Below are 14834 nucleotides of genomic sequence, written 5' to 3'. Positions count from 1 at the left end.
ATGAAAAGCATGTGTTAATTCTATACAGTTCTAAAATAATTTGTTTTAGTCATATTGAAGAAGCAAAAATGTCGGATATTGCAGATTGAAGTATATTTTTTTCAGTGTCAAATATTTTCTGTGATTGTGACAATTTTATAGGCCTCTAAATTGGCTAAAACAAGCCATTAAAGTCAGTTGAAAAAGCTTTTTCATCCTCGTTTGCTGCGTTTGGATCAGTTGCTCTTGTCACTTAACAACAGGAAGGTTTCCTTGTCTGTTTCAAAAATATTCAAAAGTGCTTACAGCTAATTTAAACTGTAAACCAAAGGAAGTTAAAAAAAGAAGCCATTCAGCATTTTCTTTTCTTCTGTTTTGCGGAATTGGATTCATGTTTATTCTTTTTAACCCGCAGTCCGCTCCTGCCCGCCCCTCTCTCGGCCACAGCATGGCTTCCTGAGGTGCAGCGATGGCGGCGCCTCCTACAGGGCGGAGTGTCAGGTGGGCTGTGAGCGAGGCTACAGGCTAGAGGGACACTCCAGACTCACCTGCCAGGCCAACTCCCAGTGGAGTGGACCGCAACCTCGGTGTGTGGGTAAGCCTTCATCACCCCAAACCTCTATATCAGCCTGTGTTTGACATCTGATGATTGAGAAATTCTGATTCCTGTTGTCATGAGGTGCTTTTTCCTTGAATCTTTCACTCTCTCCACCATCTGCGGTATTTTTTCTATTTATGTATTTGTCTTTGTGGCACACAGTTGTTCTGTAGCAAAATGCATTATTAAACACATTGACCTATTATCTAAAGGAAAACTATGATTCCAAAACAAAAGTAGGCCACATAATTCATTGTAAGAATTAAAGAAAACATTGAGAAGGCACCGCAGCCTGTTATAATGACTGCACTGAAAGATGAAGAGGACACAAAGCAAAGTTGCATCTTAATTGAGGCATAGCTGTCTTATTTGTTTGTATAGTAAAGTGAGACATAATCTGTTTTGTACTATCAATCATTTTGCAATCCCAGTATTTGTTTTTGGTTATAAATTCTTTGATAGCCGATTTATACCAGTACATATAATATATATACAGAGTCTACATGTGGCCATTTTGGCAAACATCCTGATAGAAAAATCCTAGGAGACACTAGATCACAGTTCAATCCTAGTTTAATTCACTTTACTTATGTCCTTGCCATGGGAATTCATCTATCTCAACTAGTTTATTTGTTTTCATTTGTCATGTATTTATCCAAAGTCTTATGGTTTCCTCATCTCTGGAGTAAAATTAGATTTCTTTATTTGGTTATTCAATTTGCATTATTTTCTATGCTAAATCATGCAGCCCAGCGTTCACTCAAACACACAATAGATTTCTGTAGCAGTACATCTTTACTGTAGCCTGACTGTATTTAACTGTAAGATCATGTTATCTGTTTAGCTTTCGCTTAGTGATTCGCAAAAAAAACACATAAAGATGATTTATCAAATGACTCTAAAATAACACACAATGTGCGTATTTCTATGTAAAAACGTGGTTTTACACACACATGTAAACACACATGAAAACATACACTCACATATGCACAATGGTATATATTTGCACAGAGCCACACTACATCATCCAGAAAAAGATACATCTGCTTTCTCATAGCAAAACTACAGTACATAGTGCATATACACATGCACGCAAAATGACCCACACACTTGACAGAACTGATAGTTAAGTTAAAATAGTTGCACATACTCATGCCTGCCACAGAGAGCACCCAGGTCAGGCACAGCAACACACAAAAAAGGGACAGTGTGAGAGTGTTTAGCCACAAACCTCCGGCCTCACTGCTCCAGCCTGCACTGACTCACTTCCATCCAACCAGCTAGCTGCTCTATTTAAAAACTCTGACCGGTCTGCTTCCGGTAAATTTTCTCCGTTTATCGATAACTACCATCTCTTGCCCCCGTGCTCTGACTGAGTTACAGCTCATTTGTTTGACCATCACAGACTGCTGTTACCTCTTTAATGCAGCTAAGAGGACTCTGTGGGCTGCCGTTGCAGCTGAGTGGTTTGTTTTAGTGTTTGTTTGCACTGTGGTGAAACAGGATCGCCTCGGCTGCCCTGAGAGGATGCAGAGACATTTTTTTTATTGAAATCTCCAATGTTGAATCGCCCTCTCAAGTGAGTTTTCGCTTTTTGGCCTCAACAGCTAAAGCCAATGAAATAGGACAGGAGTTAGAGAGGGAGAGAATGAGATCTATCCATCATCAAGTGAAAGCCACACTGGTCTGCATCCCAATAATGCAAAAAAAGCCTCCAGTGTTGGAGTCCTGTGGTTAGTGCTTTCTTAGGTTCATTCCCCACCAAATGTTTGTTGTTTTTGTGCCAGTTTTTGATAGACAGCCCCTGAAAATAGCTTTATTGTTGGCATTTATAGTGGAGCCAGCTGAAATTAAGATGTTATCACATTTGGATAACATGCTCATGATCTTGGAAAAGGGTTTATTTGCTTGTTCTGTTCTGTCTTTTCTGCTCAGACCGGCCGTATCTTCTAATACTCAATAGATTTGTTTTTCCGCAGCAAGCCTGATTTCATTAATACACAATAAATGCCATTTTCAGCTCAATTCAGTACTGAAAACTTCTTTGACTATTTTTTAGGTGAATAATAAAATATGAGTCATGAGATGTGGAATTCAGTTCAACTCTTACTGCAGATATTTTTCCAGGAACAAAATGAACTATATATACAAATATCAGATTCATCTCTTGGTTTCTCCCACCGTCTTCCCAGAGGTGCGTTGTCCTCCCATTCTGACCCTGAAGAACATCTTGCTGTCGCCCCCTGCCTGCGGGAAGAGGACAGTGTCGCCGGGCTCCGCTTGCCTGCTCACCTGTCATCAAGGTTACAGTCTCCAGGGAAACAGGAAGGCGGTGTGCATGAACTCTGGGAACTGGACAGCTAATGTCCATAAAGCCATCTGTACAGGTAATGTACTGTGTGTGTGTGTGTGTGTGTGTGTGTGTGTGTGTGTGTGTGTGTGTGTGTGTGTGTGTGTGTGTGTGTGTGTGTGTGTGTGTGTGTGTGTGTGTGTGTGTGTGTGTGTGTGTGTGTGTTAGTTTCCTAAAGAGGAAATTCATCTTTTCACTTCGTCTCCGAGGTCAGGCTCAGCTGTAAGAGCTGCAAATTGGTTCTAGGGTCTTAACAAGGATTTGAAATATGTTGAGGTCAAATGTCAAGACTTGTGTAGGCGGAGGTCGTATAGTGCAGTTAGGGTTTTCTCACCAATTACTTTGGTAATTTTATTGGGGTAAGGTTTACATTATTTAAAGTGCTCATATTATGCTCATTTTCAGGTTCATAATTGTATTTAGAGGTTGTACCAGAATAGGTTTATGTGGTTTAATTTTCAGAAAACACCATATATTTGTTGTACTACACATTGCTGCAGCTCCTCTTTTCACCCTGTGTGTTGAGCTCTCAGTTTTAGCTACCGAGTGAAGCATCTCACTTCTGTTCCATCTTTGTTGGGAGTCGCTCATGCGCAGTAAGTACTGCTAGCTAGTCAGTTGCAGAGAATGAGGGAGTGCCACGCTAGCAGGTAGGCGAGCATTATAACGTGTGTTACAAAGTGACGCACGTTCGTCATGGAAGTAAAGGCTGGACTACAATAGAGCTGTTTGGAGCAGTTTGTGAACAGTGTTTTCTCTGGAAGATGATAAGTCTCTTTGGGGTGGACTTTGGGCTTTTTCACTTTGTAAACATATAACGTGCACAAAAAGATACATAACACAATAAAGGAAAGGGGAAAAAGCCAAAAAGCATAATATGAGCACTTTAAAGCAATAGTTTAACATTGGAAATACGCTACGAATCTAAGACCATTCCCCGGCTGTTAGAAAAACATGATTAGTAGTTATGGCCTTTTTTGGTTATACCTGCCAGCCAGGTTTTCCTCCTTATGCAGTTTGTAAGTTTATTATATACTAACTGACAATACAGTAACTTTTTTCCGGGATTAGAATGAATGACACTTATTTGCAAGGCAGAAAGAGAGGGGTTGTTAAACAAGAAAAAAAAAAGATACAGAATTCAAGGAGGAAGATGTAAAAAGAAAACATCAGGAAACTTGGAGGGAAAAGTTTTTCCATTATCCCTTCCCCCTTCTGCAGTTTTGTGAATGGTGAGAATGGCGCTTACCCCATTTTGAAAGGGGCCTCGGGTCACTAACTCAAACCATACCATGTCCGAGCTCTCATGTCTCTCCCCTTCACTCCGTGCAGCCCTCCAGATGCTTTGCAGGTGAAACAGGTGGTGCAGAGAAGCTCTGAATGTCCTCAATCCCCTCATGTACTCGTGGTGAAAGTTTGCTAATGAAGGAACTGCTATCGTTAAGGAGAGGAAAAGGTGCCATAAAGATGAAAACGAATGGAGAAGTAGTGCGGACAGGGAGGTGAGAGGGGCGGATGAGTCATCTGAAGGTGTTTTATAATGGGGTGGTAGAGAGAAGATGAGTTTTTCTGATCCCCTGAGGCACAAATGGGCTGAAGAAAGGGGAGGGAAAGGGAGATATTAAAAAGAAAATGTAGACAAGCTAGAAGAAAGATTGAGTGCTACAATATAGGCAGCACATTATGAGGAGATCAAGCAATAGAAAGTTATTACAGAGTTGAAAGTGCTCTTTGTAAGCTTCTGGCTTCTTTCGCCTTTCACTTCATGTTGATGACACCCAAAGTGAAATATTCCTCCCTTGTTATGAAGATGAATGGAGCCGATTGGAGCTAAGTGTGTTAGTGTTTAGCAGAGATGGATGCCTAAGTGGATGGGTCATCAGGTCCAGATGGGAAAAACTCTCTTACGCAACGCAATAGGCATGACCACTGTCGGTCGATGGGAGATTCAACTCTTGGAGGCTTTACTCATTAACTGCAGGCTTGAACTGAGTTGAACTAAACTGTGCTGGCTTCACATTGTTACAACATGCTGTATGAGAAAGAGAAAAAGAAAGAATTCATACAAGGGTCATGGTGGGTGGTGAGTTGGTGAGCACTGCCACTTCATATAGAGATGGTTACCCATCACCTAGTGTCGCCTGCTGATAAAAAGGGGTTCTGTGCATTGCTCAACGGCAAGTCAATTATAATGTTACAATGTTAAAGTGAGAATATTCAATATTCTCTTTTCTGCAGCCAGACTTTTCCTGCTTGTTTGGGGCCTTGCAAGCACGTTCACATTTCCTAAATCTCAATGCGACTGCTGTCCCATTGCTGTTTACTGTACCTGGCAGGAAATTCAGTAGATCAACATTTGCCATGAGATTATTTTTAATTTAAACCTTCCTTTTACTCAGTCAAACCATGTCACCAACCATTCTGACCTCATAGGGGTCAAGGGTCAACACTTACACTGTGACTACTTCATAAAAACATCATAGCCAATAATTAACACAGGTAACTTTTTGCCACAATAAAGAGAGTGGGGCACAATCAGATGTTGCTCAGAATTCAATTAAAAGACACAAGGACCAGAGCTTTTAATATGTTGATTTATAGCAAGATATAGTAATTGGTTGTACAATTTCAATTTCAATTTTATTTATAGTATCAAATCATAACAAGAGTTATCTCGAGACACTTTACAGATAGAGCAGGTCTAGACCACACTCTATAATTTACAGAGACCCAACAATTCCAGTAATTCCCCCAAGAGCAATCATTAGCAGTGGCTAATGCGACAGTGGCAAGGAAAAACTCCCTTTTAGGAAGAAACCTCGGACAGACCCAGGCTCTTGGTAGGCGGTGTCTGACAGTGCCGGTTGGGGATGTGCTGAACAGTGGCAATAATAGTCACAAAGATAATGGAACAGTGACTACAAATGGTAGTCGTAGTAGTAGTAGGGCACTGAAGGGCGTTACAGGATGTAGCATGGCACAGCACAGCATGGGTGGGCGTAGCAAGACGCAGACACTTGGCAGGATGCAGCCAGACACTGCAGAGCATCGCCGGACACTGCAGGGCATTGCAGAGCGTTGGACCACACTAACAGCTCCAACCAAGATCGTGGTGCCACCCTAATCCAAGGGAATATTCTGGGTGGGAAAAGAAACATAAGGACTCCGGGGAGTAAACTCCCCAGAGCTAGGTTAGTAACAAGCATTTCAGGGGCAAGAATGCACACAAATGGAAACGGATGGAAAGAGAGAGGAGAGAGCAGCTCGGTTTGTCACAGGAAGGAAGGAACTTCCCCCGTAGTCTAGAACTATAATAGCATAACTAGCGTAACTAAGAGAGGCAGGCCAAAGAGAGGTGCCTGATCGGGCTAGAACTCTCCCCAACCTTGTCCGGGCTGTATCGGCCTGCATCCCTCTACTCTACTCTATTCGCTCCCTAACTATAAGCTTTATCAAAGAGGAGTGTTTTCAGTTTATTCTTAAATATGGTGATGGTGTCTGCCCCTCGAACCCAGACCGGGAGCTGGTTCCACAGGAGAGGAGCTTGATAGCTGAAGGCTCTTGCTCCCATCCTACTTTTAGAAGCTCTGAATTCTGGGAGCGTATTGCTCTAGTGGGACAATAAGGTACTAAGAGCTCTTCAAGATATGTAGGTGCTTGACCGTTTAGAGCTTTGTAGGTCAGGAGAAGGATTTTTACAAGCATCACTTAAACAGCAACTTACTGGCACTCTGCTTCGACTGATAGGGTTAAACTCCAGCTGTGGCTTCTTGTTGTTGGATTTACCAATAACAAGTTTGAATATTCTTTTTTACTGATCATGACCAAAAAATGTAATTTATCCAAGATGAAGCTTCCTTTTCCATGAGCCCATTTTTGCCTGATGTTGAGCTAGTGGATAAAGAGATTGAAGGGACATTTACAACCACATACAGTATAAATGTAACGTCAGTGGGATTTGGTCTTGTTGGAACAATGACAGTGGGGCACTCTGTCTTTGATCAGTAATGACCAATAATGAGTGTGTGACGTCTTGTGATTAAAGAGGTCAGATGACATCATCTCTCGGTCATCGTCATAACAAGGAGCAGGCTGAGGTCAGTGTATACAGGATGTGATGGGGTGAACATCTGCATTATTTGAATCTCACTGTATTCAATTTAAGTTGCTGGAATCAGATAAAGCATTTGCAGTGTCCAGTCCCTGGTCTGATTCTCTCCTTCCTCTAAAATGTATAGTTTGTTCTTTCTCCATGTCTGTTCAGATGCTGAACCACCAGCGATCCAGTGCCCCGAGAACATTGTAGCAGAGACAGATGAGCGGCGCGGCACCGCCAACGTTAGCTGGAACGTCCCGACTACCACGGACAACTCTAAAGAAGAGGTTGGATACTTTTCAAAACAAAGTGTACAGTAGTAGGGAAGCAACTATAAATCATTTTGATTAAAGATTTGGAATTATGTTGGGAAATTAGCAAATTCTAACATTTCACAAGCTGGAACAAGAGAATGTTTGGAATCTTTTGGTTTAAAAATTACCAACAATTATCAAAACTGTTGCAGATAAAACTTCTTTTAACTAATTGATCAATTGATTATTCATTTAAGAATTAAAATGTAGTTGTTTTTTTCAGCCAGTTAACTCACCAGAGTGATTCAAGGAATTAGGTCAATGGTTCCCAACCTGCGATTTGAGGACAAAAACATTTGCATTGAACAAAGTTATGTCTATTTTTCTGACTTTTATATAATTTGTGCAATTTTTCTTATGAAATACTGGATACTTTTTCCTCTTTGTGTCCCTAAATATCCTTAAAATGAAACAATACATGAAGGTCTACGAGTCCCATTTTGAGTCAGTTATTTATATTAAACTGTCTCACCCTCCCTCAGGTGGTGGTGCAGGTAAAGCCAGTGTACACTCCACCCCAGCTGCTCCCAATTGGAAAGGAAACCATCACTTACATTGGGACCGACCGCTCGGGGAACCAGGCCAACTGCTCCTTCACAGTCACTGTCATCGGTGAGTTCATTCCTCTAGAGACTGCATCAACACAAACCATATGTGCTGCAAATGGCCTGCAGCAACAATTTGTACCATCAGAATAACTTTAAAGATGCTATACTCACATTAACGTTCTACACATAGTGTCTTTAAAAACTATTTAAAAAAAAATCAAAGAAAATCAAGACATCTCATCTGACTGAGGCGAGACATCTCCCTAATAACAGTGACGTTAGCTTTTTGGCTTTCTATCTATTGTTTTGTCTTCTGCTGGCTCAAGTACACACAGCTGAGCTGTCTTGTATACAATATGTTTCAGATGACTGGTGTAACATTATTTGTCCATGGCAGCGCTGACAAATTTGAATTTGAGCATTCAAATACAAGTCACGTGTAGGTTGTTGATCTTGTACTACACTAAAACCACAAAATCTACCTTGTAGTCTACATCAAAACTGATTGAAGGAGACACATTTCCACAGGCATCACAATTTTACATATCACAAATCGATGACAGTTAGCAACATGTGTTCAGTCTTAAAAGTCATTAGCTTCAACCCACGGCAACCATGTATTTCAGAGGACTAGTGTAAACATTAGCTGAAGGTGACAGCGATTTGCAATGCTGAGTAGAAAATAACAGAATTGTGTCACATATAAGGGGCAAGACAAATTGTATTGAGACACAGCTGCAGTGTGAATGTGGGTAAATAGTCAACAATGTGCTTTTAACATAATTAAACATACTTGCATTGCACAACTTAAAGGTTCCAGACTATGCAGATTAGTCAGTGTTTCTGAGTCGCATCTGCGCTCTTGGCGTCTCTGCACTGTCATTGCAGCCGGGGAATGACTGTAATGGCACTGTAGCGGCACTTTCCACCTATATATAGTATAGTTGTGACATCACAACCGTACTGAAGTCCTGACAGCTCGTTTAAAGGCACAGTTTCTGAATATGGGGTGTGTGCATTTCTCTGTGGATTGAGCGCTTTGGTATTTTGACAGTATTTATATAACACCATAACCTGCTTTATAATAATAAAAAAAGACATGAAAATCTCACTTTTTACAATATGGGACCGTTTTCAGGTTATGGACACTCAAACTAATGGCCTCTCGATTACAGGACAGCTTCTCCATCCACCTACCTAAGTGCTGCAGAACCTTTTTCTGTCATTCACTGTAAAACTGTGATTTAATTGACATACTCACCAGTAAGGGAGTCCATCCGCCCCCAGCATGTGCCAAACAGTGTTACTGCAGAGGGAGAAAAACAGGGGTGTCCCGTGTCAACCGCTCGATAATCACAACAGTCAGGGGGAAAAACCTCAAGCATGGTAGCCGTGAACATTTCCATATGTTATTATGGTGGTGGAACGTTGTAGTTTTTTATTAGAGGCATGTGTTTAACTAGTGCCCTCTGACACTCTGTACTGCTTCAACGAAAAAGTCAGATCACAGTGTAGCACTCTGCAGCACTCCCAACTTTGTTTCTTTAATACTGCTGTAATCTATTCCAGTCTTGGGAGCAATTGTGTGTTTGTGTGCTACAACTGTACCATGCTTTTTTAGTTGGATTCTTTTTGGCATTGGTGAATGTTAAATGACGATGATCGATATGTTTAATGTTAAAAAATTTGCTGTTTTTTTTATGTGTTCTCCATCTGGTCATTAACCACCATGAACAACCTTATATCCCTTTCTAGATACGGAGTCCCCAGTGATTGACAGGTGCAGGTCGCCGCCCACAGTTCAGGCCACAGACACGGACACGCCGGTCTTTTGGGAGGTGCCACAGTTTTCCGACAACTCAGGTATGTCTGGTAGCCATTCTCAGACGGCAGCTCCCGAGATGGTTTATTCTTTTGCTCCTCTGTTCCACTGTACTCCACCCTCTTCCTCCACTGATGATGGTTAAACAGGATCTTTTCCGTTGGGTGACTGGAAAAAGGGGATCAGGAGAGGACTTTATGTGTGTGTCTGTGTGTGTGATTAATGTTGAGAGACACTAGACATATGGTCCAACAATGAGAGGATGGATTGTAATTGTGTGCATGAATGCCTCATTTGTGTGTCTGTGTTTAAAAGAGAGATCGAGAGAGAGAATAGGACCAGTGGACAGATGAAGTTGTCACAGTGTCTGTTAATGTCATTAATGTTACGGAGGCAGCAGAGAGAAGCAGGTGTTTTCGCTCTTTTGTGAGAATTTGCGCTCTTTCCATCCATTTTTCACACAGTCATTTGTATAATTATGTGAGCATGCACAGTACTTGACTCATTCGGGAGTTAAATGTTTTTGAATTACTTGTCAAATCATATTTTTCTTTCTTAATCAGAGTGAATTATGTGGAAGTACAGAAGTTTAGATTATTTTTTGGGCCGTTTTAGGCCTTTATTTTCATAGGACAGATTAAGACATTAAAAGGGGGAGAGAGAGGGGGAATGACATGCAGCAAAGGGCTACAGGTCGGAGTTGAACCTGCAGTCGCTGCGTCAAGGAGTAAACCTCTATATATGTGCGCCTGCTCTACCAACTGAGCTAACCCGGCCACGGAAGTGCAGAAGTTTAAGCAGCAAATGTACTGTTTGCTTGATAAGATTGTGATATGTAATACGTATGTATATGTAAAATCATTATCATTAAAGTGACTAGTTACTACAGCGGAGAAATATATCTATATATAATAGTGGAGTAAAAAACTATACTAATTTTGAAACGGAGACAGAAATCTAAATACACAAGTAAAGTACCATAACACTTACACTTCTGCTCATTTGTCTGTAAATGTAGAGCACTAATACCTGACCACCTTAATATTCCCTGGACAAAACCCCCAAACGGCTTCCTACCACTACACATTTTTACAGTGGTATTGTTGGGCTACTCAGTCTTTTCACATAACTATATTTGTAATAAGGCAAATGCAAATTAAACATGTGCAGTGAGATCTGTGCCTACTGAATCTATCCAAGGTTTGAAGCAGTTCAAGGGTTAATACAGTAAATGAACATGATGTCCTCTTAGCTCTATCTCAAAAACATAAATCTGGACCACATAAAAACACCTTTATCTAGTGCACCTTGAGCTCAGTGACAAAACTGGTGATCTTTTTCTTGTTCAAGGGCAGTTCAAGAGGTCAGAAAGTACGTACTGTACTTGCTGTTGTGAGTAAGTATGTATAATATGCAACACATTAGTCTCTGTTTTCAGCCTAGGCCACCTTGCTGCACTACATTGATGCTTAGCAATTCAGACCGATCCCAGGAGTGCATCAAGGCCACGCTGCCAAATAGACGTAAATATCGTAGAGCTGGCTGACTTCCTGGTGCTGTAGCTGTGGTGGTGACAGACAACAAACCAGACTTCTCCAGGGTTCCAACACACACACACACACACACACACACACACACACACACACACACACACACACACACACACACACACACACACGAATAACCCTAACACAGCTCAGTTATATGTGTTTGTGTGTGTTCAGAAATGTAAGCAGGCATGGACGCATATACAAACACAGGCCTCAGACTTCTCACTCTCCAGACCCAGCATGCTCAATCCCCACCTGTCTGCAGAGGTGCACCCCCATCAAACACACACTTGTCTCTCTCTCACACACACACACACACACACACACACACACTGTAATAACAGGCTGCTGCGGCTGCTTCGGGCCACACGACGTCAGCCCAGCACTGCTTCGACGTCAGTGTTTTGTTTTTCCAGGCCCACACCCTGATGCCAGCGCTATATATAGTTGTGACTCTTTAGACACACACATAAAGACACGTACAGACACACACACACAGGCTATATACAAGGGGAGACACCAGACTCCAGCAGTCCAGACGTGTGTCAGCCCTGTTTAAACGACTTTGCTACCCTTAATGGAGTTGGAGTGAAACAAAAGGTCAATCACTCAGTTTTCCCATCTTGTCTTTTTGTCCGTGTCTTTCACACTTGCAGCGGATATGCTTGCAGAGGTTTTTTTTGTTTATATCCTGTGTGTCAGCCTACAGACCCACAGCATTTAACACATGCAAACACACACAATCATACACTTCTCTCATCACCGCTGCCTCTCCCAAGGCTCTATCCATCACTCTCTTCACATTCAGTTTTTTTTAAGCCAACCAGACTGTAGCAATTTTCCATCTCCTATCCCAAGAGCCTGATTTTTCTGCTGCCATGTGATGCCCAGACAAACCATTCCCATGTCAACATATCATTGTTTAACATAACTTCTATGGTTTACTAAGAGTGACTCATTTAGTCCTGGAAAATGGAGTAAGGTCAGGACTGCCCTCTGCAGGATAAGTGGAGTAACACCTTTAGTAACACTTCAGCACTAATGCTGATGTGTCACTAGAAAAGAATGAATATATACAGTATATTAACTTAACTTTTTCTTCTTTTCATTATTTACTGCAAGTATGTTTGTGTAATGTTTTGATGATGATGTTGTTTTACAGTCATAATACTTTTGTTAAATGTACTGTATGTCTGTAATCAACACTTTTGTAATGTGTGTGTCTCTCAGGTGGTCGCCTCACAGTGACCAGTAGCCATACTCCAGGCTCTGTGTTCCCAGTAGGAGACACTCTGGTCCAGTACACAGCTACTGATGCAGCAGGAAACAGCCGCACCTGCAACCTCACCATCACTGTGCAAGGTACAAAACTGACAGACAACTTCTCTTCTGAATAGCTTTTTATTGAGTCTTCTTGGATAAATCTACAGTTTTTGTGTCATTTGTGTAAATATTTCCTTCTTTGATCTTATCCATAATTTTTATTCAGTATGTTTAAAGTATGTATATCCCCCATTTACTGTGTTTTTCTGCAGTATATTCTGTTGTTGTTTTTTAGCTTTACTTTGTTTTCATTGGTCAAACAGCATCATGTTTTTTTTCAAGCATCTGTGAAGAAGAAGAAAATGTAGTTCCTTGATGATAAAACTATTGTAAACAAATACATATAAGACAGCATAATCAAAACCTGAGACTAGACAGTAGTGCATGTAATGAAATTATACTTCGTTATGAAAGACACTGTAAAATTATGACAGTCCCTAAAGATGTACTGTATGTAAGGGTCCAGTATGACAAGGTCAGTATTTGTATATTAGACTTTCAGTGTGGAATCGTAAGGTCTGTTTATAGTGGTATTATCAAATATTGTACTCCAACATGACCAAACCATGGAAATATTATATACTATGTGTGTGCCCAGGGACGACCTGTGACCGTCCGTATGTCCCAGTGAATGGAGAGTTCATCTGCTCTGAAGAGGAGGAGGGTGTTAACTGTACTCTTCATTGTAAAGACGGCTACAGCTTCACTCAGGATGCAGTGCACAGCTACTTCTGCGCCTACAACGGTGTGTGGGAGCCACCCTACTCTCCAGACAGACCTGACTGCTCAGGTAAGCGAAGCGCCGGTATTCTGTTACTTCCTTTTACAAGATTTTTTTACCTACTGTCTTGACTTCACTTCTCTTTCCCAGTGAACCGTATAGCAAACAATGGGGTCAAACCCTTTGAGATGCTGTTTAAAGCATCTCGCTGTGACGATGTGGACCTGGTCAAGTCATTCACTGGGGAGTTCAACACCAAACTGGGAGGCATGGTGAGGATATATACACACACACATACATACGGATCTGCTGTAAATCAACTCTCAAACACATGATGCTTTTTTTCTCCACAGCTCCCTAACATTTGTAGCAGTGGTGAAGTCACCTGCAAGCTGGAAGTGATGTCACAGGGTCAGTGTTTAGAGTACAACTACGACTACGAGAACGGGTTTTCTATTGGTAGGATTATGTGCACAAAATACACTCTCTCTAACCATTCCACCTGTATTTTAATGAAAGCATCTTATTAACTCATTATTCTTCCCTCTTACTGTCTTAATATCTATCAGCACCAGGGGGCTGGAGCAACAGCTGGGGTCCTCAGGGCGCTCAGGACTACGCCTACTTTGAGTCTGGCTTTGCCACAGGCACCCGACAGCTCGCCAGGCAGCAGCAAGACAGCAGCGTGCAACCCCACAATCGCTCCAAGAGGCACCGCAAAATCACAGGACCCACCAGAGACCAAAAGATCCAGATCTTTTTCAACATTACAGGTATATTAAACATTATTTGCTGTGTGTTTATTGACCTTTGGTCATGGTCTACATAATAACCATATGATGTGTTTTATCCCCATTTTATATCTGTTTTTTTACATTTTTAATATCGTCAGTTGTTAGTTATCAGTCCTTTAAACTTTGTCCATTTTCCCAGCAAGCATCCCTCTGCCCCTGTCGAGGAACGACTCAATAGAGGTGGCCAATCAGAAGAGACTCCTGCGGACACTGGAGCAACTGACCAATCGTCTGAAGCGAACGCTGGCCAAGCAGCCGCTGTCCAGTTTCCACGTGTCCTCAGAGATGATTGTAGCGGATCCCAAATCTCTGGAGAGCAAAAAACCCTCTCTGTTCTGCAGGCCAGGCTCAATGCTCAAAGGCAGGATGTGCGGTGAGTGGAAGAGGAGTGAATGGAGAATACATCCACCTAAACTCATCTAACCAGCTTTTGATTTGCTACTACTATTTCTAGTCACTGTTCCATTATCTTTATTGTGACTATTATTGCCACTGTTCATCACACCCCCAACCAGCACCGTCAGACCAAGAGCCTGGGTCTGTCCGAGGTTTCTCCCTAAAAGGAAGTTTTTCTCACCACCGAGGTTTCTTCCTAAAAGGGAGTTTTTCCTGCCACTGTCGCACTAAATGCTTGCTCTTGGGGGAATTATTGGAATTGTTGGGTCTTTGTAAATTATAGAGTGTGTTCTAGACCTACTCTATCTGTAAAGTGTCTGAGATAAATCTTGTTATGATTTGA

At 41.7% G+C, this 14834-nt stretch overlaps 1 protein-coding gene across 1 annotated transcript in view; it reads left to right on the top strand.

Moving 5' to 3' along the window:
* svep1 (sushi, von Willebrand factor type A, EGF and pentraxin domain containing 1) overlaps positions 1 to 14834 on the top strand; it is a 101139-nt gene that overhangs the window by 55949 nt on the left and 30356 nt on the right. The window contains exons 6-16 of the mRNA XM_078275954.1: positions 395 to 574; positions 2770 to 2964; positions 7192 to 7310; positions 7820 to 7949; positions 9641 to 9748; positions 12488 to 12619; positions 13179 to 13370; positions 13452 to 13573; positions 13655 to 13760; positions 13871 to 14074; positions 14235 to 14468. Of these exons, the coding sequence (XP_078132080.1) occupies positions 395 to 574; positions 2770 to 2964; positions 7192 to 7310; positions 7820 to 7949; positions 9641 to 9748; positions 12488 to 12619; positions 13179 to 13370; positions 13452 to 13573; positions 13655 to 13760; positions 13871 to 14074; positions 14235 to 14468 (1722 nt within the window). The remainder of the gene's footprint in view (positions 1 to 394; positions 575 to 2769; positions 2965 to 7191; positions 7311 to 7819; positions 7950 to 9640; positions 9749 to 12487; positions 12620 to 13178; positions 13371 to 13451; positions 13574 to 13654; positions 13761 to 13870; positions 14075 to 14234; positions 14469 to 14834) is intronic.

Source organism: Sander vitreus, chromosome 19 (assembly GCF_031162955.1).
Source record: "Sander vitreus isolate 19-12246 chromosome 19, sanVit1, whole genome shotgun sequence".
NCBI lineage: Eukaryota > Metazoa > Chordata > Actinopteri > Perciformes > Percidae > Sander > Sander vitreus.
Note: the sequence above shows the minus strand (reverse complement) of the source record. Positions and strands in the feature narration are given on the sequence as shown.